This window comes from Hippoglossus hippoglossus, chromosome 7 (genome assembly GCF_009819705.1).
Source record: "Hippoglossus hippoglossus isolate fHipHip1 chromosome 7, fHipHip1.pri, whole genome shotgun sequence".
Classification (NCBI taxonomy): Eukaryota; Metazoa; Chordata; class Actinopteri; order Pleuronectiformes; family Pleuronectidae; genus Hippoglossus; species Hippoglossus hippoglossus.
The window spans coordinates 883,804-911,798 of record NC_047157.1 but is presented as its reverse complement, the minus strand read 5'-3'; the positions used below and the strand labels follow the sequence as shown (position 1 = coordinate 911,798).

Below are 27,995 nucleotides of genomic sequence, written 5' to 3'. Positions count from 1 at the left end.
AAAAGCTAAGAGTTCCTGGGTAATTGAGGATTAATTCATGAATTAATTGAAGGTCAAATATACAATTCCTAAGAATTTTTGAGAATCATTAGGATTGTGTTCCAATCCAGCCAATCAAATGCTGTGAAATCACACATATTTAATTCGGTTGCAGTACCACAAATCCACCGACAGGGGAAGTGATCATTCTCAAGGTCAGGTAAATGTAAACTATGCTGCCACAAATACTGCAACACTAAATGTGACCAGTGGAATTAGGAAATCAAAATTTTATATTTATTAGAAAATATTGTCATAGAACAATGTGTCGCAATAATATGCAGTTACCTTTTGAAATATTTGGGGTTTTTGTGTGCAAAAGGAAATAGAATTTCAGTGGTTCATGTCCAATTTCAATTTGATAAGAGATCAATTTGATCAGTCAGGATCAGAGAATATTTAAAAAACAGATGACGTAGTGTAGGAGGATGTTCTCTGCTCATGATTTTATTTACTTACTTTATAACTAGTTCATGAATGGATAAAATCAGGCTGAGGACAAAACAGCCACAAATGTCAGCCTCATATGTTACTAAACAACATTTCTTTTGAATTAGAAATCAGTGAGTATGACAACAGCTGTCGATATGTGTACAAAATATAATTATGTAACAAACAACATAGCAATATTTAATAAGTAATTTGAAAATAATACAAAGTAGAAATGGACATGTGAACACTGCTGCAAACACCGATTACGCCAGCAGCATTGTACTGCCATCTGCTGGTCTTCAGGGGTCCACTGGACAATAATGGGAGAAGGATGTGAGCCACTTGACCGGACAGTCCCTGGGAACACACATTTAGTGACAAACACACACTCACTGTATGCTCAATTTAGTCACATTTTTTTCAAATTAATTAATCAATTATGGAATCACATTTGAAGCTGAATAGAAAGTGGCACTGAATGTCAAACTTCATCTTTAACCCCCCCCCCCCGACCTCTTCAGTTTCTGTTTTACTTCCTCCGCCTCTTTTTTACCTACTTATTTCTTTCGCTACCAAAATGTCCTTCTTGATAACTTGATTAATAAAATAAATCATTTTAATGATTATAATTTTTATAATTCGTGGGCACAAGTTCTTAAGTCGTGGGAACGAGATAAATAACTCATGGCCACCAGTTGTTATAAATCAGTTCCTTAAGTAATAAATAAGACGACATGTCGAACTGAACTAAAGAAGCTGCTTGGATGAGAGATGAAATGTTTCACTTAATCACATGATGTAGCCTCTATAATGGGCTTTAGTTTGAAACACACTGTCTGCACTGACTCTGATTGTGGCCACACCGTGGAGAAAACGTTTGTCAGTTAAAACATAGGGCCCTATCCTCATGCGCCATGAAGCACCGTGCAAAGTGCGTGGGGAGCCTAACTGCTCTTGTTGAGAGATGTGGCCCAATCCCATTTCGCCCCTTGGCCCTACCCCTACCTCTTGTTTTCGAGGGTTATCTTGACCCTTGAAACGGAGTCACAAAGGGTAGTGGTTGAAATCTTCCCCTACGAATTGGGACAGCCCTTCAAGAAGCTGTTGCATCATCAGTAGTCGTCGCGAAAACCCGACATGTCATCAGTAGTCGATGCGAAAATACGTGATTATCATCGCACAAAAAGATCACTAGCATGTAGTATCACTAGCAACGGTAGTATGCTAGAGCTAGAGCGATTGCGATCTTTTTTTTAAGGTTGTTGTCAAAAAAGTGACCATAATACATTGAAATGATATTAAACTAAGATATTACAATCATTTTCGTAATTTTTAAATCCTTATTAATGGAGAAAATACTACATTTGTGGGTCTCTCTCCCAGCTTGCCGGTGATTCGCAAGGCATTCTGGGTATCCCTCTGTTCGAAGTGAGGGTCTGAAAAATCTCCGTTTGGAGTGGTATACAGCCCTACGCCTCGGCCCTACCCCTCCGTCCCAACAGGTATTGGGACAGCCTACGCCTACACCTGAGCGCAAAACGAAGGGGTAGGGCCAAGGGGTGAAATGGGATTGGGCCTAAGATGTAGCCTACTTGGTGGTAATAATAAAACATAGTTTTATAATTTTATCCTCCCCTTTACATAAGTTTATCATAAGAAATTAAATATTGGTTTGGAATGGGAGATGGATAGTTTACAGATTTACCTTGTGACGCCCCCCCAACATCTACTGTTAGTTGGTAACTTTAACTGTTGGTCACCTACATGTGCATCCGATACCATCAACTAGTGGTAGGCATTCATTAGTGCGGTAGAACATACAAGGTATACTCTCCACTTGTCCTATGTTCTAAAATGGGACAGTGCTTAGTTTTAAAAAGGCATAGAGGTAATGTCTGATCTACTAAGCGGGTCACATGGCTTTCCTAGTACTGCCATACAAGTTTTACCTTTAGCCTCAGCATACCGTAAAGTTCGGCCTGTATCATTGATTACAAGGCCAAAAGCAGTTATATCCCGAAGATCCACTAACACCTTCTAACATCTACTGGTAGTTTTCGTTTTACCTGATATAAATTAATATTGTTTTGGGACTGTTTATTTATTTTTGTTTCTTGATTTGAGTGCAGCCCTACTAATGCGTGTCTGTTTTCTGTATTTTGCAGAAGTTGAGAGTCTAAGGTGGTGGAGCCTGGTGTCTCCATCCTGTGTGCTGTGCCTTACACCCCTGGTCTGGTTTTAACAATTGCATGTGTCTGTGCGGACACATGTGTATGCATGTGTGACCGGGACTCTCCCTGGAATACCTCTCCTCCCTCGCTATAGCCCGCCTCTCCACTGGTAAGTCTTAGCTCTGGATCATTCCCCCCTGCTTATATGTGTGAATGGTGTGTGACAGCTCCTTTAATAGTTAAAATGTTGTCATTATTAATAAATCAATATTTTTGGATGGAACCATGTCTCTTGCTCTTCAGTATAATGAACATGAATGCCTTATGTCTGAGGTAATTCATTCCCTGGGTTAATATCCAGGTGTGGCGTTGTTGTATTTTCCTTGATAACACTGGTTAATGCTCATCTAGCCAATCACAAGTCCATTATAGAGGCTGCATCATGTGATTAGGTGAAGTGTTTCATCTCTCATCAAAGCGGCTTCTTCAGTTTAGTTCACCAGGTCTTTTCCTTAAGAAACATATTCATAACTCATGGCCACAAGTTATTTACTGTATCTCATTCCCACAACTAAATAGCTTGTGGCTACGACTTCGGAATATTTTTTTCCCCCAAATGTCACCAAAGGGGCTAGAGTTTAACCATTCAACCATTCAAGGAATGAATATCTGCCCATTTACAGCACTTAACTATTCAGAGCAGAGTTGCAAAGGTGTGTTTGTTGTGAGGATGTTTGTACCTGTGATACTTCTGTCCCCTCCTTCTCTGGTACTCGGTTTCATCGACTGTCCACACAGCCCCCTTTCCTCCCTCCACTCGTACAAAACACTTGTGTAGGCTGAGGTTGTGACGCACAGCATTCTGGAGACAACAGGAGAGTTCTGTTGTCATAAAGGTAAGGTTAAATGGTCTGTATTTATATAGTGCTTTTCTAGTTATCACTTAAAGCTCTTTACAGTACAGTCTTTGCCATACAAACATGCATTCATACAGTGCATATACTGTATGTGCAGCACTTTCTCTAAGAGAAGGGGCAATTTGGGGTTTCAGTATCTTGCCCAAGGACACTTTGGCATGCGGAATGGGGAAGACTGGGATCGAACAACTGGTTAGAACTTCTTTGCCCCCTCAGCCACAGCCGACCCCAAGTCAAACAATTTCTGATGGAATATATCATATTACTTACAAACACATTACCAAACCACAAGGCAACAATACAATGGTGTTTAACAATGTTCAAGCCAACCTGTAAACACCAGTTTCCAACCTCCTTGTTAAAGAGATATTATGTCTCACATGACCAGCTCACAGTTAATGTGAACTTTCAGCCTATGTTAAGTTTTCATCAGCTGTGCACAGGAAAAAAACTAGAAAGCATTTCACAGTTGTTGTTGTACAACATTACTTTATAATACCACAAGATGGTTTAACTTAATGAATGGACACGTGCCTTATTATCAACAACAACGTTGTGCTGCAAAGCATTGAAAAAACAAGGTGGTATCCCATCCACCACTGGCGTTTGTTCTCGCTCACAACTTCTCTCCCAAGCTTGTAACTTAGTGGTGGCTATTTTGTGTTAGTGAGATTGTTCTCAAATAACTCTCTGCTATTGAACAAGACTGCATGGGCAATTGAATGATTGATTAATTAATTACTTAGAAAGTTAGTTGCTATGGTACTGTTGGTCAGACTGTTTTAAACTATATGGATTGCAATGTGATGTTCTGCTGCCTAGGAAAAGTATTTTCTTGTATTTTTGAAATACAAAGATACAGTAGTTTATTTTGATACAATTACGGTATTTGGTAATTTATTTTGTAATGCATTTGGATGTATCTTTGCCCATCCCTTGTGTATATATATATATATATTTAATCACATGGTTGCTTTAAAATAAGATCTTAATTTTCAGGTGAAAGAAAGTTCGTGCAAAAACACAGGGATTTCCTAAACATCCGTTAAATCTGCAACAAAAAGGCAAACGCAGCGAGATCGGTTGTTGTTCTCTTTTCACTTGCGCTACGAGAAGTAGAAAGTAGGTGCATTTGAGATGGACTTAGTCTGACTGTGTCCAACTGTGTTCGTTTTTTTACTCCACCCCTGCAGCCACTGGCAGATCACATCGGAGGATAAAGACAGCTGCAGTCAGACCAAGTCCAACGTACCTATTGTGTGACCTCCTGGTGTAAAACGTGTATTGAAACAGGAACAGTAGTTGGCGGTATGCACCTTGGAGTTGTTTGCCATCCACAAGTGAACCAAGAGAAGAAGAATTAAATTAATAAAAAAGTTTTTGTGTAATATTAACACTTGCAAATGATAGCCATGGGTATTTTCCTAATTCCACCATCCAACCTATGTGATGAATTCATAGTGTTGCTCTAACAAACCTTGCATGCCAAAAAAACCCTGGCTTAATAATCAGAATGTTTGTGCCATTTTGTTTGACCTCATTAAGGGATGTAGATACTGTAGGTGGCTAAATGGTAAATGGACTGTATCTATATAGCTACCTCTAAAATGCTTTAATGTCACCTTCACCCATTCACACATACATTCATACAGTGATTCAATATGCAGCACTTTATCTATCACACACCATTGATACACTGTCAGGGGCAATTCTGGGTTCAGAGGAACCTGGGCTCAAAGCAGCGACTTGAATGAATTTGTAATAAAAACATTTCAAACCTTCCAGGTAGCAGTGTTGTGTCTGAAGTAGAAGAACATTGTGGTAAACCAGTTGTAAATCTCATTAAGTGTGAGCTGTTTTTCTGGAGACTCCACGATGGACTACAACACAAAACACAAAACAAGCTGTGACAACTCAGCATTGATTAAATAGCCACTATAATAACGATTTATTTTTACTACCCAATTTGAAATGAAACTCACCAATCTTATCAAGAAGGCATAGGTGTATGGAGGCCTGATGTTTTTGTATTTGTAATATTCAATGCTGGGGACCAAATCTGTACAATAACAATAATGATATGTCATCAATTCATAGTGTAAAACATATATTGAAATTTAAATACATTTTGAAATCTTTGAACAAGTTCCTTTTGTTTTTTCTGTAATACTTTATCAACTATAAATATCTGTGGAAATGTTTTACCTGGCAGCAGGCTGGCAGAAGCAGTAGTTCTGTAGCCATGCTGGGATAACTCCCCCAGCTGTTTCATGCACCACTGTTGCCCTCTCCTGTCTCCATCTGCCACGTGAGGCTGTGGGAGGAACAGAGGAAGGCTGTGTGGCCACTCAGAATCTGTCCTCTGCGTACAGTGATGGAGGTGGACAGTAACAGACAATGATACTTGCTTTTTTTATGCAGAGAAATCATAAATAGAAGACTTTATATTCTAGTCTTCTTAACATTACAAAAGCTACCCATGTTTAATCAAGTAAATCAAGCAGACAGAAATAGTTAAAGCCAAGAATAACAAGAGCCAACATACCAAGCCAGTGTGTTTGAGTTCAGAGAGGTGTAGATGAAGTTGCATTGCAAATAGTTTCTGTTTTTCCAGGATGAGCTGAAACAATAAGTATTGGATTTACCTCATTTGTGCTTGAATAAGTCATCACACTCACCCAAAGTTAGAAATATTTAAGAAAATACGGTTCAGATAGTTGAAGTAACAGATCCATGAGTTTCATACAAAACAATGTGTCTACACTGTACATATTAGAAATAAGGCTTTTTTTTCACAAGCATATTATAATCTAAAAATGTGTGCACATTGTTGAATTATTTATGGTTTAGTATGGCAGAAAATCTATATGCTCTACAGCAACACTGTATATTTTTACAAAGATAAAAACTGAATATAGTAAGGAAAACTTTGTTGTATATAATCTGTCAAAAAAGCAAAGATCACAATGTGACCAGCTGAGATCAAGTGTTTTACCTTTTGACTGTGGAAACTGGATGATACATTAATTGAGAGAAGGATAAGTGGATCTGTCCGATGTGATGTCTAAATGATGTACTTTTGTCTTGTTTTCTACTGTCCCTTTTTTCTTTTTTTAATTCTGCAATGGTCTGTTTTGTAAGATAAAAAATAAATAAAATGATTTTGTACACATGGCTGAAGTGCATAGATTGACTTGAGTTATCCGGAGAAAACCTAGGAGACTAGAAAAAAAAAAAAAAAGAAGACAAAGACAAAAAGAAAATTCTCTATCAAGTCAGTTTGTATAAGTAAGAGTTGTGTAAGCAATGTGTTTTTTCCCTTGTCTTCTTTCCACAGGTTTTGTATATTTAGTAAGAGAAGAATATGTGTGTGTTTGTAAATAAGGGCTTTTTTGTAACCCCAAAATGGGATGGGAAACTACATTGATATTTATTGTGTACTCGTAAAATTCTATGTTCTTCTATGTCCCACCTGACTCTCCATGCACTGGACAATATCCTCCTGGACCCTGCACTGAGCAATACTTCTGTCACCATGACTGTGTTCAGAATGGAGATGCCTAAAAGACAAAACAGGGCAAAGTTTTTAGGTCAAAATGCTCTTGTATGCAATGAAATCCAAAATTAGATAAGAAGCTCTACTCCCTCTTTTAGGTACTATAAATAAATCTGTTCTCAACCAGAGCAACACTTAACCCACTTGAAATGTTATTTAAATTAATTCAACATTTTTCACTCTACTCCCATATGGATGCATGAATAGATAGAAGAAGGTACATTTCAGTCCGTCTGCCAGTGTGGTTGAGGAAGGCCAGACAGTAGAGGAGGAAGGTGAAAGCTCAGAATAGTACATCTCCGTCCATAATGGCTAAGAGCCAATGTATAACAATCTGAAAAGAAATTTTGAGACCCAATGTCCACTTCAAGGAACTGGTGAGAAATACATAACATAAATAACATTTTTAAAAGATGTTTCTTTTGACCACAATACTAATACTGGAATTGTCTAAAAGAATTCTGGGTCTCAGGAGGCTAAGTACATGGTGCTGCCAGGATTGAGCAATCCTCAGCAATCTGTGCTTAGTGAAGGTGGGAAATAACCATTCCAAAAAATGCTTTAACACTTAAATGATTCAATGTATTCAGCAGTCTACTTACTTTAAGAAGCTCGGAAAATCGGTAGACAAAGCCTCACAGCCGGGCCAGCGACATAGGCCACTCACAAACAGAGCACTGGCCCCCTCAGAGATGCTGGAGGGAAAAGGAAAGTCTCAGTGACATCATGTGTAACGTACAAGATGCCACATCCTCCAGCTCTTCCTGGGTGATCTTTTTATGTAACCAGGCCAGATGACATATGTAAACATGTTTAATGGGGTCTCTTTCAATCAAATCAATCAAATTTTATTTGTATAGCCCATATTCACAAATCACAATTTGTCTCATAGGGCTTTAACAAGGTGTGACATCCTCTGCCCTTAACCCTCAACAAGAGTAAGGAAAAACTACTAAAAAACCTTTTAACAGGGTAAAAAGAAGGTAGAAACCTCAGAGAGAGCTACATGTGAGGGATCCCTCTCCCAGGACGGACAGAAGTGCAATAGATGTCAAGTGTAAAGGAGAACATCAGAAAGATATGGGTATTTGCAGCATTGATTAGAATAAACACTTTGTAGCATAATGGAAGGTCAATGAATTGATGGATTATTGTCAGTAATGGCCGAGTATCTGAGGAGACATATTGTATATCAAGCAGTCTTGTTGTAATCATAGTCCATGGTCAGCAGCCACCACGATCATGATCCACAGCCGCCCCTGTGGCTGAGAGGTAGAAGACTTCAAAACCTGAAGTCTTCAAAATCCTGAAGTCAAGTCAGTAACATGTATTGATGAGATATTCATTTCTTTGATGTGATAAGGATTGAGAAGAGGAAGGAGAAGCTGGGAAGAGAAGCTCCATGTGTCATATGTCCCTCTAACTATAAGCTTTATCGTAAAGGAAGGATTTAAGCCTACTCTTAAACGTACAGAAGGTGTCTGCCTCCCGAACTGAAAGTGGGAGATGATTCCACTTCTTTAAGGTTGGACATGCCTGGAAAACCTCAACAGGGAAGCATCATATACGTCACATCAACTGATTCCTTTTGAGAGGAATTGTTATCATCCAAGCTTCTTCTGGATGTTTGAACTTCTTGTCTAAGTCATTCAAATGCTATTATCCAACTTTTTTTGTTAATAACGAAAAGCTCAGGACCATCGAGGTAGAGTTGGACTGTTGAGAACAGTGCTCAGTGCCCACTAACGGAGCGATGCTTGCGAGCTAGTTCAGGCAGCCAACTCGAGCTGCGCTGCTCCAATCATGTGACATACCTCACTCTTCACAATCATCTATAATACATACCCACCCTATTAAAATGTCCCATCACTCCCTTTGACTGCCCCCGCTCCTGCATCAGTATTGCTGCCAGTTCCTTCAGCGTCTCAGTGTTGTCCTCAGGGGAAGAAGTCAGCTTTATTCCCGAAACTCGGGTTCAATCCCTTGAGATTCACTCCGAGTCTGAATCAGTCCACGCCATATGGTAAATGTAAATGGTCTGCATTTATATTGTGCTTCTCTAGTCTTGATGACCACTCAAATTGCTTTACAGTGATTCTATGGGCAATTCGGGGTTCAGTATCTTGTCCAATGAAGACTGGGATCGAACTGCCAACTTTGTGGTTAGAGGACGACCGCTCTACCACCCGTAGCAATAGCTTCCGCAAACAACCTATCAGCGGGGTGGCCTGTGCACCGCATCCAGAAAGAGCTGTTAATTTATCAGGCCTTAATCACGAGGAAGTCTTACAATTAAAACTGAAACCGAAACGACATGGAAAAGTAGTATGATTGCCTTGACTGATGACGATCTCTACGCCACCGAGCCGCTGAGTGTTTGGTGCACTTTACCTAAATGAAGCCTATTTTTACTCTGTCAGCTGTAAGACACCTGATTCAATTCAAATTTCAATTTAAAACAACTATATTTGTTCAAAGGCACATAGAGCATGTCCAAACACAAGTAAAAACAAGAAAGAAAACATCGATAACATCAGTGTATGTATGAATATATTTATACACTACAGTATATATTTATCTGCTGCTGATGTTCTTTAAGGAATCGCTCATGTTATCTGGTGATAGTCGGAACACAGATAAACGCTGCATAATTAATAACAGGCCCCACAAACTGATGATCCTCATTCATAGGAGACCCCGGGAGGTATGAAGAAAATACACACGTGGCCAGCTCAACGCAAAGTGCTTTTGTTTGACACTGGTGATCCTAAAATCAATGATCCTATTTTCAAAGCTAACCTTGGCAGAGTTCAGCTTCACCTTGGGTCTTTAGACCAAGTTTACCTGAAACACAGGGAGAGCCTCAACGCTCACTCACAATCAAATCAAATCAAATATACTTGATTGACCCATAGGGAAATTTGTCTTGGACCAAAGTGCTACAGCAGCTGCAGAAGAGAACATTGTACAACAAACAACAACAACAAAAAACAGTACACAAGGACATATCACGCAAGACCTAGAATAATAATGCAGAATAAAAGTGATATTGCACCTGCCCGAAAAACACTACAAGGATATAACAAGATAAGCCAGATGAAAAACAGAAACGGGCATTAAAACTTAAAGATGTGCTAGACAAAGTGCAATTATTTGAGCTAACTTCCCACACAGAAAGTCTACATGGGCACTCCATTTAAGATTGCAGCTGTATGCCCAGATATGTAAAAGTGCCCACCTGCTCGATAACATTGTCAGTGATTATGATTGGGTCATGGACTCTCACCTCTTTGGGGTCAAATATCATCTCCTTCGTCTTTTTTATGTTAAAAATTAGATGATGACTGTCACACCAGTCTTTAAAGGTGTGAATCTCATCGAAGTATATTGCAGGACAAACATCAACATCATCGACATCCCCCTTGAGCATATTCACAATGATCTTTTCAAAACATTTCATAACTACAGATGTAAGCGCTACTGGTCTAAAGTTATTGTTAGTAGCCGGACATGATGTTTTTGGCACTGGAGTGATAATAGATTTCTTCCAGAGAAAAGATTTCCAACTTACTGGACATCCCACAGAGTTCAGTTAAATCCATCATTAAGAAATGGAAGGAGTATGGCACTTGTTTAAATCTGCCTAGAGCTGGCCATCCTCACAAACTGAGTGACCGGGCAAGAAGAAGACTGGTGAGGGAGGCCACCAAGACACCTATGACCAAAAGCTTCAGTGGCTCAGATGGGAGAGACTGTACATACAACAACTGTTGCCCGGGTTCACCAGTCGAAGCTGTATGGGAGAGTGGCAAAGAGAAAGCCACTGTTGAAAAAAGCTCATATGAAATCTCGCCTGGATTTCACCCAAAGGCATGTGGGAGACTCCAAGGTCAATTAGAAGAAGGTTCTTTGGTCTGTTGAGACAAAAATTTCGCTTTTTGGCCATCAGACTAGACGCTATGTTTGGCGAACACCAAAGACTGCACATCACCACAAACACACCATCTCCACCGTGAAGCATGGTGGTGGCAGCATCATGCTCTGGGGATGCTTCTCAGCAGCAGGCCCTGGAAGGCTTGTAAAGGTAGAGGGGAACATGAATGCAGAAAAATATCGCCAAATCCTGGAGGATAATCTGACTCAGTCTGCAAGAGAACTACGACTTGGGAGAAGATTTATTTTCCAGCAAGACAACGACCCCAAGCATACAGCAAAAGCTACACAGAAATGGTTCAAAGACAACAAGGTGAATGTTCTGGAGTCGCCAAGTCAAAGCCCAGATCTCAATCCAATCGAGAATTTGTGGCTGGACTTGAAAAGAGCTGTTCACGCCCGATCCCCGAGCAACCTGACAGAGCTTGAGCTGTTTTGCAAGGAAGAATGGAGACAAATTGCAGTGTCCAGATGTGCCAGCCTGATTGAGACATATCCACACAGACTCAGTGCTGTGATTGCAGCCAAAGGTGCATCTACCAAATACTGACCTGAAGGGGGTGAATATTTATGCAAACATTTACTTTACCTTATATATTTTTTATTAATTGACATTATTTTGTAAAAATCTGTTTTCACTTTGATATTAAAGAGTTTTTTTTTGCAAATTCTTGTCAAAAAAGCCAAGAATTTTTATTTTTTATAGGCATTGCATATTTAGGAGGATGGCAGGCAGGCCATGAGGACCTGTAGATTTCTTATTACAGACTCTGCTAAAGACACACTGTACCTGCTGTGGTTTAATTATTAGACAGTGGGAAGCATTACATGCGGTTGAGGCCTCAGCCCCCTTCTGAGAGAGGTCCCAAGTCTCATACCTTTGGAAAAAGTAATTTAGTTCATCAGCTCTTACTTGATCGTTCATAGTGGAGAGCTGTATCCTACTGGCGTTCATATTTGTGATGCTTTTCATTGAGTCAGATTTTTTGTGTCCATGGAGCTTTGTTCGACAGCCGCCCAATGTTTTTCTCTTGCTTTTCTCAGAGCAGGATTAAGATCTTTTTTGTGCTGTAGCCACACCCATACGGTCCTTGTTCCTGAAAGCCAGTCTCTTTTTGTTAATGCAGATTTAAACCTCCTTAGTTATGTATGGCTTATTGTTGTAAGATTGTAAATGTAAAATTATTTTTTTCTGAAATACATTGTCAACACAAAATTTAATGTAATCTGTGATAGTCACTGTTGCCTCATCAATACCTAGGTCATGAAAGTCCATGCTAAGGAAACAGCCTCTTAAAGTTTCAATGCTATCTTCAGACGCATGCAGCACAGTCTTTAGCTGGGGCCTGCTTGACTTAAGCGCAGATTTATATGTGGGCAACAGATGAACAGTAGAGTGATCCGAGTTAGAGAGAGGAGGAAGGGCATTAGCTTTGTAGGCACTTTTGATAATACTGAAGCAATTGTCCAGAACAGTGTTATTTCTGGTACCACATTTTACATACTGGTTAAAACCAGGCAATGCCACCTCCAGTTTGCAGTGATTAAAATCACCGAGGATGATAGGGGCCCCTGGAGTGCACTGGAGTTGGGTGTGGGTGCATTCAGCAAGGAGATTTGCAGCTTTTTTTGCATTATCACTTGGAGGAAGATAAGCAGCACAGATAATGATGTTCCCAGATTCTCTAGGGAGGTATAACGGTCACAAAGAGAGAAAGAGGATCTCTAAGTCAGGGCTGCACATAGGGTTTATTATCATGACTTGCTTGCACAAGCTGTTACTTACAAAGATACATAAGCCTCCACCTCTGCACTTCCCTGATGATTTATTTCGAGTAAACACCATGATACACAAGTCTTTGTATTCGTGACTGTATCTTGTGTTTAAGTGGAGCTCATCCATTTTGTTGCACAGCAACCTCACGTTGCTTAAGATCATAGGGGGCAGCGGGGGTCTGTTACCCCTCCAACAGAGCTGCTGTTTATTGCCTCCTCTCCTGCCCCTCCTCTGCCAACGCTGTTTTCCAGCAGGCTTCCCTCTGACGGTCTCCGGGAGAAGCATCAGAGGTGAAACTCCCTCGAGCCGCAGTGCTAGTAGGGCATCCCTGGAGTATACCATCCGAGTTTCCGTGTGCACCAGTGGAGAGGGCAAACTCATACACAGGAGTTCACCAGTCACCAGAAGTAAAAGCACAATAGTAACAAGTGGTGCCATGGCTTCTGCAGTCGGCTATAATTTCTGAACTCGCCCTCTTGTAAGGGAGCTCAATCAACTAGGGCAGTCGGCACCGGGATAAGGCTCCGTGTTGTGTGCGTTTGGTGTGCATTTTGTGCACCACGGGAAGGATAAACGCGTCACTTCCTGCGTCCGTTGCATGGACCATGCCCACTAATCACGCGTTCCACGCCAATAATTGTAGACCACAAGGTGAAAATTTAATGTAAATCAAATTAAACTTGTAAAACGAGGCTCACCTCTTTTTGGCAGTAGGTGGTGCTATCACTACCACTACATACAGACAAATAGATCTGTTCAGGTCAATAAACAAGTTAATTTCCAACGTGTTTTAAGCCCAAAAGTCCACCAGAAGTTGCTAAGCTAGCAGACGTTAGCATTCCCGGTCCCTGAATGCACCTCGTCTGAAGATATCAGCGGACATTAAGGCTAAAAACATGGTGTAAATGATGCAGTTTCCAGTCGAATTTGAATGTCGGGGCTTGCGGACACTTTGATGACACCACACGAGCAGTACGGAGGCATGTTGTGTTTTTTATGTTGTTTTATTACTTCTGATGATAGGTCACTAATGTCTTCAATTGTATTGGATTTGGCTGCTACACTGTTTACCCCTGAGACTCCTAAAGTCGTTTGTGTACTCAAACACTTCACCCACCCCTCCATCGGCATAGTTGTGAGTAGATAATGAGTGAATTTTCATTTCTGGGTGAACTATCCCTTTAACCCTTTGATACACATGGGTCAAAAGTGACCCGGCTCAGTTTTTATTTTGTGCAATATTTGATTTAGTGGTCAGTGCTCTGCATACTGATTTGACATCCATTTAGTTTAGACTTATGTGCTGCTTAAAAGGACAAACTCTGATTATAGCCTTTACTGTATCAAGGTGGCCCCACGTGGCCCTGATTTCATCGACACTGTGTTGCACATGCGCTCGTCCTCAAGCCCTCTCGACATCCTACCCACATTACTCCTAAAAGTAGTAATCAATACTATTGGCCCTAGCCTTCTTAGAATTATTAATTGCTCCCTTTCCTCTGGCAAAGTCCCCGATTACTTTAAGAAAGCTACCATTCAACCTTTATTGAAAAAGCCAAATCTTGACGAATCATTTCCAAAAATATAACAAATCATTAAAGGCCCATTTCAAAACCCCCATTCATATCCAAAATTCAAAGGTGGTTCTGACCCAACTGCTAGATGTGTGTGAGAATAATACAATTTTCGACAAATTCCAGTCAGGATTCCGGAAATGTCACAGTACGGAGTCCGCTCTCCTTAAAATTACTAATGATTTACTAATGTCTGCCTATGCTGGTGATGCACGGTATTACTGCTCCTTGACACCATTGATCATAACATTCTGATCAATAGACTAACGCAATGCGTCGTCATATCTGGCACTGCCCTTAGTTGGTTCAAGTCATATCTCTCAGATAGACAAATAACCGTTTCCATCGGAAATAACACCTCATCCTTGGCTCCACTGTTATGTGGAGTGCCACAAGGTTTCATTCTATTTTCACTCTACATGCTCCCATTAGGAAACATCATCAGCCTTTTTAATGGGATATCATACCATTCCTATGCTGATGACACCCAAATATACTTGTCCTTCAAGCCAGACAACGTCAGCCACATGAGTGTCCTGACAGAGTGCCTATCCGCCATTAAGGAATGGATTTCACTTCCTTCAGGTAAATTCCAATAAAACTGAAATCTTCGGTCCCGACCAGCCAGCAGGCAGAACCCTATCATTTCTCAGTCCCCTGGCAGCCAATATTAAAACTACAGCTAAAAATCTAGGTGTCACATTCGATTCTCATCTGAACTTCAAAACACATGTTAATCAAATCATTAAATCCTGTTACTTCCATCTACTAAAACATCTCTAAAATCAAATTGGTTCTATCTCTCCCTGACCTAGAAAAGTTAATACATGGCTTTGTTTTCTCCTGCCTGAATTATTGTAACGCCCTGTATACATGCCTCAGCCAATCCGTAGTAACTCGTTTGCAGCTTGTTCAAAACACTGCTGCTCGTATTTTAACAAATACAAACCGTGGGGCTCATATCACGCCAATTCTTGCGTCCCATCACTGGTTACCAGTTAAATTCAGGATTGATTTTAAGATTCTTTTAATAACTTTTAAAGCTCAACATGGGCCCCCACATACATTTTGCAGGTCTTGACTCCCTATAATCCCAGTCGTAATTGAGATCAGCCAGCCTGTCCCGGTTGGCTGTCCCAAAGGTCAAGGCTGGCTACTCAAGGTGACCGGGGTTTCTCAGTCAGGGCTCCGAGGTTCTGAAACTCCCTGACTGATGAGATTAGGCTCGCTAACTCATTACACATCTTTCACTGCTTAAAACGTATTTCTACAGGAAAGCATTTCCAACATGTGACTTGTAATTATTTTCATTACAACAATTAGTCTTACAGAGTTCAAATGTGATGTTCCTGATCTCTCTCTCTCTCTCTCTCTCTCTCTCTCTCTCTCTCTCTCTCTCTCTCTCTCCCCCCCACTCCCATCTCTCTCTCTATTCCACCCACCTCCACTCTTCCCCATAGATAGATGAGTATTTTGGTGCTGATTGGACCATGCACAGAGGAGTTAAAATAAATCCCTCTTTTTTGGCAATCATCTAACTTTGACGTCACGCCACGGTCGCAGTGACTGTACACTAGAATGTTTAATATATTTTAATCTCCATAGAATTAAGATGAGCTTCACTGAATTTAGAGTTGATCTGATGAAAGCTATAAGAAGAGTTTGACAAAATACAACATGTGGAAATGGTCAAAAATGGCTACTTAATTCAAAATGGCTAACTTCCTGTTTGGTATAGCATATCGATCCATGAGGGTTTTTTGTTCGTAATGAAATGACACATGTCACTACAGATTTTTGTACATGTCGGTCATTCAGGTAGCTGGGCTGCTCTTTAGGGGGTGCTATTCAGCTATTTTGCCAAACCATTCATTAAAACCATGTCTTCAGGCTGGGGCTGTTTTTTTACACACATGTAGTGTGAGGGAGATTGAACAATGTACACCGAAGTTACAGCAATTTTGTATGTCACGGCGACACGTTGAAATTTGACGCCACGCCACTAATATGGTGTTCGACAAAAACTCAGTTTCCAAAAGACTTCATCATCAATGTCTTGAGGCCCTTCTGACAAAGTTTGACATGGTTGTAGTCAATGGACGAGGAGTGGTACATCAAAGTGTAAGACTTGCAAAAAACAAGACATTTGCTGTTGCCACCAGGGGGCGCTGGTCATGATTTCTGTGTAGATGTCATCAGGCCATGAATCTTGTCATACATGTCAAGTTTGGAGGATATTGGACCATGTATGTCCAAGATACAACAACCTTGTGTTTTGATGATGATTCATGAACATTTTACGTCAAAGTGTGTGATGAAAAATGTGTGTACCGAATTTCGTGAAGATCGGTTAAACCAGACGGAATTGCTAGGTTTTAGGGGGCGCTGTAGGGCCATTTTGCCACGCCCATTTACAGTTACTCCAGAATACATACATTTTCATCAGGCCTGATGTGAGTTTGGTGAGTTTGGTGAGTATGTTCAAGCCATCAAATATGTGATTAACTTGCCTGAATAATCAAACAAAAAGCTATAGGGCCTCCGCACTATCGGTGCTCAGGCTGCCAAAGCTGGCATTTAAGTATGGACAATAAAAGAATATCAACAATCATCGTAGTATAAATGATTATATAGCAAAGGTGCAATATATATATATATATATATATATATATTTAGCTTATACATTGCACAAGAACAGTGATGAGGTATCACACCGATCTTCTCAGATTGGTAAAGTTTGCTGTTTAAGAGTCATTCTCTGCCCAGAAGTAAGGAAATTCTGGGATTGAGTCAAAAATATACCAAGTAATAAATGAAGATGTCTCAGTATCCCCAGAAGTATGCTTGCTTTGAAATAAAATTAATGGATTACAATCTGAAGTAACATTTGATAATTTTGGCATTGCTATTTGTAAAAAGAATCATACTTGTGAACTGGAAAGTGAGAAAACAGATTTGTTTCTGTTTAAATAACTGTAATAATCGATAATGGGTATTTTATATTGTTATTTATTTATCGGAATCGGAAATTATAGCCAATAAACACAGCGCCTGGTCACTGAAAACTGCGTTGACGGTGTGGAAGTCTCAGAGTGACTGTGGGATTACAATTTGCAACAAATGTGCAAAGGTTCCAAGAGGGGGGAAAACATTTGCAAATTTTAACAGTACCAATCTCATAAGTCACCTTAGACCGGAGATAAACTTGCTGTTAACTACGCGTACGTGTGTGCATGATGGCTGCCTCCAGTATCCTGCATCCATTTGGAGCGTCGGTTGTGCACGTCCTCAGAAATTAACTCTTTGGATGACTTCCTTGTCTCGTCTCCCCTGACAGCAGCACCAGATAAATCTCCAGGCCCTTCCACCATTTGGAATATCTCAGTATAAGTCTCGATAGTCTGCTCATGCAAGCATCTCTGTCAGACAAGTTGTCTGTCATCGAGCAGATATTAAATCCTGGTTTGTTGTGGCCATACTCACTATAAGAGAGGTTTCATATTCCCTCAGTTTTACTGATCCAGCCCCTTCTGTTGGTCTTGGGGGATTCTACATTAATGTCTGGCCAACCAAAAAATTGAATTACCCTAACATCTATTCCAAATCCAGTGGTCTTTACCCCATTGTCCTCACCCACTTCCAACAGAGTAGATGGATCAAGGAACAAATTACTTCGTGATGCATCAATGCTGCTACAATAGAAATAATCTATAAAAGCCCCAATAATTAACAGTTTATGCATCATTTAGTTTGGTTTTCTACTCAGTACTACTAAGTAGTTGTCAATTGATTGGATGATGGAAGCAGTCTTGCCAGCAATCCTGCAAAGGGGATTCTCTAATTTAATCCCCTACATGACCTTACCTTCTCTAACCTTAGAATAACACATGTACCCAATATAAGTATATACCAAATAAGTACTTAAAGACTGATAGATCTTGTGAAGACACATGAATTATCATTGCTAAGAATAATACTGCTTTCTGTTCTTTCTCTTTTATAATGAAACACTTGCATTGCTTCCCAACCCATCTGTTGGCACCCCTGCTCACCAACAATGGTTGAAACCCATGACGAGATCTCCTCAAATCTTCGCAATCTGAGCCAGAGCTGCGGCCTAACACCTGACCGCTATTTTCCTCACTCAGCTCTCCATCATCCATGAATAAATATAGTATATATATTATTATATATATAAATATGTGCTCATCACTCCCATCATATCTATACCATCAGATCTGGGGGAATGATGAAGTCGGAGCCTAGACACCAAACACATTCTACTGTTGCAATAAACATTTGAATGTGAGTTTTCTGACTGAGCTGCTGTTGGGGCACCAATCCACAATTAACCTAACATGCCCTCATGCATGAATAAGAACTCAGGATACATGAACTGTTTCACCCAGGACAGTTGCAATTTAAAATTTAATTTTGCAGCAGAGAGAGTTATTGGCTTTTATCTCCAACACTCAGTACCACAGAATCACCTCAGTCCACCTTGGTCATTGAACAGGACAGTCATTATGTCTGTGCTGCACCTTGTGATTCTGTCCATGAAATTTACAAACAGAATCACAGAGATACTCCAACAGTAACCCTTCCTAGATATTCCATAGGACAAGTTCATTAGCCCTTTCTAGTCCACAACACAGAAGTCGACTGTATGGGAAAAAATGACATCTCCAGCTGGTCCGGTTTTTCGTGACCACAACAGAATCTGCATGAATTTACCAACTCGAGTAAGTCATTTTAATTCCAATATGCATATATATGTATTTTTAGTCAACCAGTAATTACACAGAAGAAAATCTTCCTATCCTATGATGCAATGATTTGCCTAATGCCTGCACACACTGGTTTGTCTAATTTATCATTCAATGTAAATGTTGATGTAACAATGCAAGTCACCCATCATGAATTCTGGCCTCGATGGAGCTCTGTGTTGGACCATCTGTCGTCAAAGGGATCTTGTGATTGCTTTGCCTGAGAAAGGAAGCCCTTGGTGGTGAAGGGGACTGGGGAAAACACCATCCATCCACCTCTTCCTCGCAAATGGAGAAGGTTGCATTATTTTCTAAAGGCAGAAGGGATGGAAAGCATTAGTTTTGGTTTTTGACCTGCTCAAAATACCTATACATACAATATAAAGGTTCAAAAGGTTCAAAGGCTTTATTGTCATATGCAGAAATAACAAGTAATCAATGCAATGAAATTCTTAGTTCTCTTGTCTGGCCTGGTGCCGTCAGTTATTAAAATAAAATATATAAATAAAAAAGCTAGAAACATTTAAATATGTATACATATATATACTGGAAACTAAGTTTTAATCATAAATAAAAGGGATAAGCGATAAACAGCTGAGGTAGATCAAGGTGATTTAGGTGTGCTAAAAACAGTAAAAGACAGTATAAAAGTCAGAGCAGAAAAACAGTTTGTGCAAAAAGACAACAAGGTGCATGTTCACTGTGCTGTGTTCACTTAAGTCCTTGATGGTTATTAATGAACTGCTACCTCTGCTTAAACAGGTGGTTAGAGGTCATACATTTTTTTAATTCATACAATTACGTAAGACAGACAACACCATCAAGCACCACTGCAAGAATGGCTGTGTCTTAAAAGTGTAGTTGCTCACTTTTGTATTAAGGCTTTAATACTTTGTTAAGTTCTCACTCTAAAACATATAGAATGAAGCACACCAGCAAAAGTCAGCACACATACAGTAAGTGGGATGTAGAAAAATGATGTTGCTGGTGTGGAGCTTAGTACATTGAATTGTCTGCATACCATTTTTTTGCCTGGACGGTGTTTGAAAAACTTGACGCAGCACTGACGGTCTCTGTTGTCTCTGCCATTTTCCTTCCACGCTACACTGTGAGGGAAAACACCAATGTTAGCTGTATATATACAGTGTTGTGCATGAACGGTGTTCAATGAACAAGTTCATATTTTGTAAATGCTGAACTGAACAAATCAATTTTCAAATGATGAACAGGAACTGATCCTGATCCTCCTCTGAGCTGCATTCACGTTTGCACGCACACACCGGAAACACCGCAAACACTGCACGCATTTTTCGGTGATCTATCCCTTTAAAGGTTCAGTGTGTACGATTTAGGGTGAAATGATCTATTGGCAAATAATAGAATATAAAATTATCCTAGTGATGTTTTTACCAGTGTGTTTCATCTAAATTGTACGAATTGTTGTTTTCTTTACCCCTTAATGGGCTCTTTATATCTAAATACTAAATATTTACATCAGCAGCTGGTCCTCTCTACCGAGGCCGCCATGTTTTTTACAGTAACGCAGACTGGACAAACTAAACACCTTTTGAGTTTTTATGACAACTGAAGCTGCCACAGATTCTCTTTCATGTTTGGAAGGGGGAGGGGGAGGGGTATTCAGCTGCAACATGACACTTCACCACTAGATGTCACTAAATTATACTCATTGTATCTTTAAGGTTATTTAAAAGTTTCCTTAGCTAGGTAGTTACATAACAACTAGTTAGAAAACCACGCAACACTGTCAAACTGCCTCAAATCCCAGTGGATGAAATTTGGGCACACTGATATAAAGATAGAACAACTCAGTTCCGGTCATATCAAAGAGCCGTTGAAAAAAAAATCGGATCATTCGCGAACGTCACAACACGATACAGGATAGAGCTGACCTGAGGTTTAAAGGACTCCCCTCCAACTGAGAATACTCTTGTTGAACACTTGAAGTTGTCAAGTAACTGGAGGCAAATGCTTTGGAAGTCAACTAACCATCCTGTTTCCTTGTGCCTAGAGCCTGCACCAATTGGAGCACTGTTTGAGCTGATCCCAAACCATTGATCGTTGTGCTTTTAAGAAAAAGAAAATAAATAAATAAACCCAAAACTCTATCTGGGTTGTTGTGGTGGTTTTATACATGGTCACGCCATTGAACTGTAATTTTTTATTTAAATTACACTGTAACTCCAATCTTTACTAAGAAATCATGTATATCTGTGAAGCCTTAAGATGAATTTGCACTTGTTGTAAAAAGGGGCACCAGCTCCTATTATTTAGGAGGAATTTAATTAATAATCAGCTTCAAATCATAAAATCATGAATTCTCAATTCAATGGGTCTCCGTTTGCAACGATAGATACAAAAATATGAGATTTATTGACTAATAGCTACGAGGAAGGGAATATTTACAAGAATGATGAATATGCAAAATGGAATAAATGAAACATCTGGATTTATAGAAATTTAAAATTTATAATTTTGGTGATGGTGGAAGATGAAAAACTGTGGTAACATTAACGTTAAGGGGTTGCTGGGGATGTCCTGTGATCTTCTCTTTTGGAGAATTAGTAATTCGACATTGTTAAATTGTGCAACCTAACCTGTAAAGGGCGAGGTTGCATATTCTTTCGAGGAACTAAAGCTAAGGAGTTGCCTGCCAACTCCCTTCGGCCAGTTGCGCCCAAATAATGTGCAGTGCCAGGCATATATCTGTTTTGTCAGGTTAAAAGCAGTTTGTTTGGACGAATAGCATTGGATGTTTTTGGTTTCTTGTCCGAAATGGAGGTTTTATGGTATAAGGATTGGGAAGAGGTCGACCTGCAGGTCAAGGTATCTGGTTTCCCACATTTGGCTGAGTGAGGGCTGGAGCCAGGCCAGGGATGTCTGCTACATCTGTGATTAAGAAGTGATTTGCTCAGCATAGTTGTGTGGTGTCAGTTGTGTCATACCTGGTGTTCTGAGGCACATGGGGAAACCATGTCCATGTTCTGAGGTGGAGCAGGAGGTTGGGCTTTGAACTGTTCACATCGCACACTCTCACTGGACATCTCCCAAAATGATTTCTGGAAAAAAAACACACTATCATTCCAAATGGGCATTAGCACAAGTTACTGCTAAAATTTACTTTAAAATTTAAAAAATGTAAAAGTTAAAACTTTTTACAGCATAGCATGTTGTCTATCGTATCTCTCCACTGAGATACACATTGAGTATTTATCTCATTGGAGAGACGGTCTCTTCACTCGGAGAACAATGGATACAATGTAGTCTACAGATATCTGCAATCATTACTCTCAGACTTTCACACAGGCCCGTGTAGTTACTAAAATAATAATCTAGAAACTTAAAGAATGAATAACAAGCTCACATCAATTTTCCAAACACTCATCAACCTCCTAACTAAAAGTCAGTCAGCATTTTGACCACACCTGAGCACTGAGATACCATATATACCCTAATAAAGTTTGAAAATCTGTCCATGCATTTTAGAGTTATTTTGTACACACACTCTTACAGGGTTGCTCCTGTTACGCAGGGTAAAAAGTAGTTCGTGACTGCAGCTGATGAAGAGCAGTGCTGCTATATGGTCACTAAGACCAGGTACTTGCATCACATCAGTATAGTGTTCTTATCTTTATTCTGGCTTTTTTCAATATATATTAATATTCTACTAAACAGCCAGCTGGTCGCTAGTGACCAGTTTACACTGATGTAAAGTTGGTATAACTTTTATATATATATATATATATATATATATGCTATCATTATTATATATTATTATTATTCTATTCAGTACTCACTAAATCATTTTTCACTGTATTATTATGAACTGTACAGCTATTATAATACTATTCATACAAAATATAGTATTTGCTAATATTGATATTGTATTGATCCTGATGCATGCACTGAATATAGGCAGTTGATGCACTAAGATGTTGTACTACTTTTATGTATTGAGGTTAAGTACTGAGTTTGCTCTCTGAGTAAAATACTCTGATCTAGTTAACTTACTTAAGCACAGTTTTCAGGCACTCAGTCCCTCTTGATTTATGTACTTCAGATTGATGTATTGACCTTTTGGTTGTTTAAAGAAAGCTGCATTTGACGTCAAAATTCTTGTAAAACCTGTTGTTCAGGAAAATCTTCAAATCTTAAACAAACTCATCACTCCTAATTGCACTACCCTCACATTTTGACAGTTGATATAAATTAAGTTCTTTGAATATAATTTTGTGTTGTGTGTCATATAACTTTTCATCAAGCACCAAAAAAATATTTATTGAAAAACACAAATTGTGATTGCTATTTTCTATATTTTTTTTATCCTCAATACATATTATAAGTCTTTGTTTTTTCAAGAAAGTATTGTGTATTTTGGTCTACACAATTAACATTATTTATTCTATCTACGGATAAGAATTGCTGTGTGTGCGTTCATCTGAAAATAATGCACATTCTTAAGCTAATCGACATCCAACATTCATAGCCGCCAAGTACACATCAAAGTCTTCAAAACATTACATTTCCTGTAGTAGATCCTCTGACAGAAAAATTGTGGTTGTTCACAGCAGGTGCAGTGACACACATACAAATGGATGCACACACACACACATAATACTTTTGTGCAGTACCATGAAATGTGTCACCTGCAACCAACGTGTGTTTGTCAAAGATGCTGGCATGGTATTTTCAGATCAGATGTTGTCATTCCTGGAGTTGTGTTGCACTATGTGATACTCAGTTAAACAAATTCTAAATTTTTCCAGTGATACTTTGTCTTTTGAGTATCAAGCACCCTCGTACTTTGCACACATACATTCGTAGTACTTTTTACACTACACTTTTTTGCCACCACAAAGTATTTGTGATGGGGAAAAAGGCCATCAAAACATAAATAGAAACAAAAAACGTCTACAGTGCAAATAATTACTCCTATCAATATGCTAGTATGTTCCAAACACTAATTTCCCCTCTTAAAGTTCTAAAAGAGGCAGACGTCCATTCAAAATATAGCATGGAATATTGCTATTAATTTTAATCATAACCAAAATGTACTGAAATGAAGAAAACTGTAATAGTATTTATTCTGATGGCCACTGCCATTGTAGGACTGTTACCATCATAATGCCAATATTTTCATGTTTTAATATTTAAGGGGTTCTTGGTGAAACTACTCAGTGTGTTTTAGAATCCTAATCCACAAGTATTATGACAGCAGAAAATTTTAAATCTTTATTACAAATACCTTAAAATGTACTCGTGCAGTCCCTGTTACAGCTATATAACATTGGTAACACTATAATATCTTTACTATATTATGAAGAATCTATCATGAACTGTTACTCAGCACTAACTACAGTCAATGTTGTAAATTAATATCTTTCCATCATCAAAAGATAAGTATTGGATGCAGTGTAACTGTAAAGGTAACCTGTGGAGTAGCACCAGGGTGAAATGCTACATTAAATTCTTGAATATTCTAAAATTATTTGACGATTTAATTTAGTCTAAATAATTAAACTGTGCTGACTGTTTACACAATGTTATTCAGTCTCTCTGTTTCAAAATCGTATTTTAATGTTGGCTGTTACATTCACTATCTTTATTGTTTATTAACCATTCAGTTGGTAGGTATATGTAGTCTTTAGCTGATGTTTCTTGTTCTATATGGTTTTTAGTTAATCATCATTTTCACTTTCTAGTGAGAATGTCAGTCCTACTATACAACCATCCCCTATGCTTTCAAACATTTAACTCGTATCTCCTTATATGTTTTTGATGCTTGAACCAGTCATGATGGTGTGTGCATAGCATGCACGTTATCATGTGAAATGGGGCCCTTTCTTTCAGCTATCTCACTGTCACATCAGAGATTTCTTTAAAGCTGTAGGGAAGCATGCATCGAGATAACAAACCACACAGCCGATACCATATGTGTTCTGCAAATGCACACCCACAGAAACGGGAATTGAGTCGAAAGTGAAAGCACTGAAGATGTTGTGGCTTCTCACTGTCATCTCTCACTCTGGTTTTCCTTCTTGACTTTGTCTCCCTTTGTTCAAAGTGTGTCTGCTTTGTCTAAATTAGGAGAGCTTTAGTCACAAGTCTACTCACTCAAAGTCATTTGATGTCATGGTTGATATACTTGGCTGTTATTTCTGTGAGTCAACATCTGTCGGCAAGAAATGGGTTCGACAAAGTATTTCCTGTTTGGATTCTGTAATCAGTCACATTATTCTCTGGAAAGCTACAGATGCCTCATTCTGCTACTACTATGTGTGGGTTTTATTATTTACAAAGTCCCACATCTCAAAGCACACATCACAACCAATCACATAATCACATTACTAATGTATTTTTAAATGACCAAGTAGGAGACTTTGATCTAAAATTGTTTAACCACGTGTTGGTGTTAGGGTGTTAGGGTGTGTGTGTGTGTGTGTGTGTGTGTGTGTGTGTGTGTGTGTGTGTGTGTGTGTGTGTGTGTGTGTGTTCAGTTAAAGAGGATGTAGCATGAAGAATGTATATGGATGTATATTTGTGACATGTATGATGTGATATATATGTATTGGGTGTATTTTTTGTGTTTACTTTAATTTCATTTAATTTGTTGGGGTGGGGGTGTCCATGGGGTGTCATTGTAATAATTATTGTGTATTATTTCAATGCCAAGAATGAAAAATAAAGTTATTTTCATTCTCCTTTGAGCTTTCACAATGATAGTTATTTAGTTAATTTGTTATTTAGTTTTTTTATGATTTGTACAATTTGCTGATACTAATGACATAAAATAAGGAAGGATTTAAGCAAAACTGGATGTCCTGTCTTTATGTGAGGCCATTCAGACTATAAACATGTCTGTATTTAGACATCATAAAAATGGGTTAGTTTCAAGTAAATGATAACACCAAGGTATCTTGTATCTTGAAGCTGAGGCTGCATCCTTTATCCATTGAGTAGGAATGGATTTCCCTCTTTATCAATCGTGAGGGACTAAGGGTAAACCGGACATGTGGGTATTGTATCAATACAGGCTTTTTTATTTTTATCTTTGATTATCTCTAGTAATACCCTTTTGGACATGCAGGATTACTTTTTGGGTAATGGTTTTACTTGCTACTTCTTAACTGGATCAGCTAAAACCAACATCCTTGTCTGGTTATTTTATTGAGGCTAACCCCTAATATTGTTAAAACAAACTGACAATGGAGGCATGCAACAAATTACTATTCTTAACTATTATTGCAGACTTAGTGGAAAATATGTGTGTGTGAAGCTAGAAAGTATATCTATCTCTCTCTCTCTCTCTCTATATATATATATATTCACCTTTAGAAGCTTGAAGATTGATAAATATACAGTAATTAATGATAAACAAGCAAAGATTGGCTGTAGTTCAGATAAAACACACCTTATTAATTCTATATAATAAACATTTTCAAATATATATTGCAACACGATGAGAACTGCTCTGATACACATTATCAAATTAAATTATTGTCTTTTACAGCTGAGATAATTTGTACTTCTTATATGAAGACTTTGATGATGCTGGTTGACTGGTTCGCTGGTTGATGATGTTTTTAATGTAAAATGTATTAAAAAATTAAGAATGTTGTGTTTTTAAATACATTAAAGATTCATTTATTTTATTTGACATAAATGATGATCTTGTTAGATATTCAATGGTTCATTTAGGCAGGTGAGTATATTTCGAATGAAACCCAGATAAAATAAATTGGCTTTGACCGGTGAATCATCTTATATAAAGTTACATCCTTTCACTGTTTCCTGCGTTAACTGCCATTTCACTTACAATTAAACTACAATCAAATACAATTTTAACATTTCTCTTTACATGGCCTTAGAAAATGTTTTGCTGAGTAACTATTTGGAAAAATTCAAATTTATATTACTGTTCTGAGCAGATAGACCATAGTTTATAATTGTCCGTTTATTTGAGAAGAACCTTATGTGTTCATTATGGAGAAGAAATGTGAAAACTGGTCAGTGAGAGTTCTCTATCAACACTTGATCAAGCAGAAGAATGTGATTTAAGATTCACTTAAACATTAGTTTTGAGTATTTTGTCAACATAGTTATGATTTACAATTTTTAGACATATATGGACTGCACTTTTCGATTTGAGCAGATCCCATTTTAATTATTTTTAACTTTTGATAAAATAGTAAAATTAGTGCTTACCGTATATCACGTTCAGGCACAACCTGCTGATGAGATACTTAGAAATGATTCAGACATGGAGTTATTCCACAGGAAGTAAGGTTTTTGACAAAAAACATGATAGACAGATGTTAATCTGAAGATTTAAGAAATTGCTTAATTTAGGTGAAGAAAAATAGTTATGTACTCCACTATAAAATCTAAACCATACCATATATCATGAGCACTCTTATGCATTTATATTTTTAGTTTGAAAGAAAAACTTTCTTTCAAACTTTTGGTTTGAAAGAAAAACTAAGATTATCAATCTGTCAAAATATTATGCAGTCAAGCTACCTTAAAAGATTGTTTGAGGAAATTGATGTTAAAGGCACACACTCACCTGATGTCAGAGAGCACATAACAACGGTGAGATATTCACTGTATTTATTTGCACAGCAGGAAACAGAGCAGAGCTAAAGCCCATCTCCTCAGCAAATCAAAACACAAGAAACTTCAACCAAAGCCCAAAAAAATTATTTCCAAACTCTGCTCTGAATGCATGTCAAATATGTGTGTTGGAAAGTAAGCTATTCTACATTGAACAAAAAGAACAAACAAGTCATCTTTGTGCTAAAGTTCACAAAGC

The 27,995-nt window shown here is 38.6% G+C and overlaps 1 protein-coding gene across 10 annotated transcripts; it reads right to left on the bottom strand.

Moving 5' to 3' along the window:
* Positions 1-298: 298 nt before the first annotated feature.
* foxp3b (forkhead box P3b) lies at positions 299-27,995 on the bottom strand. Of its 10 annotated transcripts, none has more exons than XM_034591462.1 (14): positions 27,750-27,995; positions 27,389-27,425; positions 22,129-22,242; positions 20,187-20,271; positions 19,311-19,447; positions 7,718-7,810; positions 7,032-7,119; positions 6,105-6,179; positions 5,765-5,921; positions 5,542-5,618; positions 5,338-5,439; positions 4,812-4,875; positions 3,383-3,524; positions 649-828 (listed from the first exon to the last, which is right to left on the bottom strand). In XM_034591462.1, exons 1-14 carry the CDS (start codon positions 27,766-27,768, stop codon positions 771-773), a joined length of 1,248 nt encoding a protein of 415 aa, XP_034447353.1. In that variant the 5' UTR covers positions 27,769-27,995; the 3' UTR covers positions 649-770. The 10 variants fall into 10 exon arrangements, with proteins under 10 accessions (XP_034447348.1, XP_034447350.1, XP_034447354.1 ...); XM_034591465.1 differs by having other exon boundaries at positions 696-828; positions 3,383-3,504; XM_034591457.1 differs by lacking the exon at positions 4,812-4,875 and having other exon boundaries at positions 299-828; positions 27,750-27,991.

Excerpts from the sequence above, each read along its gene's own strand:
- foxp3b (XM_034591457.1), bottom strand. Across the intron at positions 6,180-7,031 it reads TCCAGTGCATGGAGAGTCAG|CTCATCCTGGAAAAACAGAA; the intron begins GTGGGACATAGA and ends TTATTGTTTCAG. Across the intron at positions 5,619-5,764 it reads TTCTGCCAGCCTGCTGCCAG|ATTTGGTCCCCAGCATTGAA; the intron begins GTAAAACATTTC and ends GTTATTGTACAG.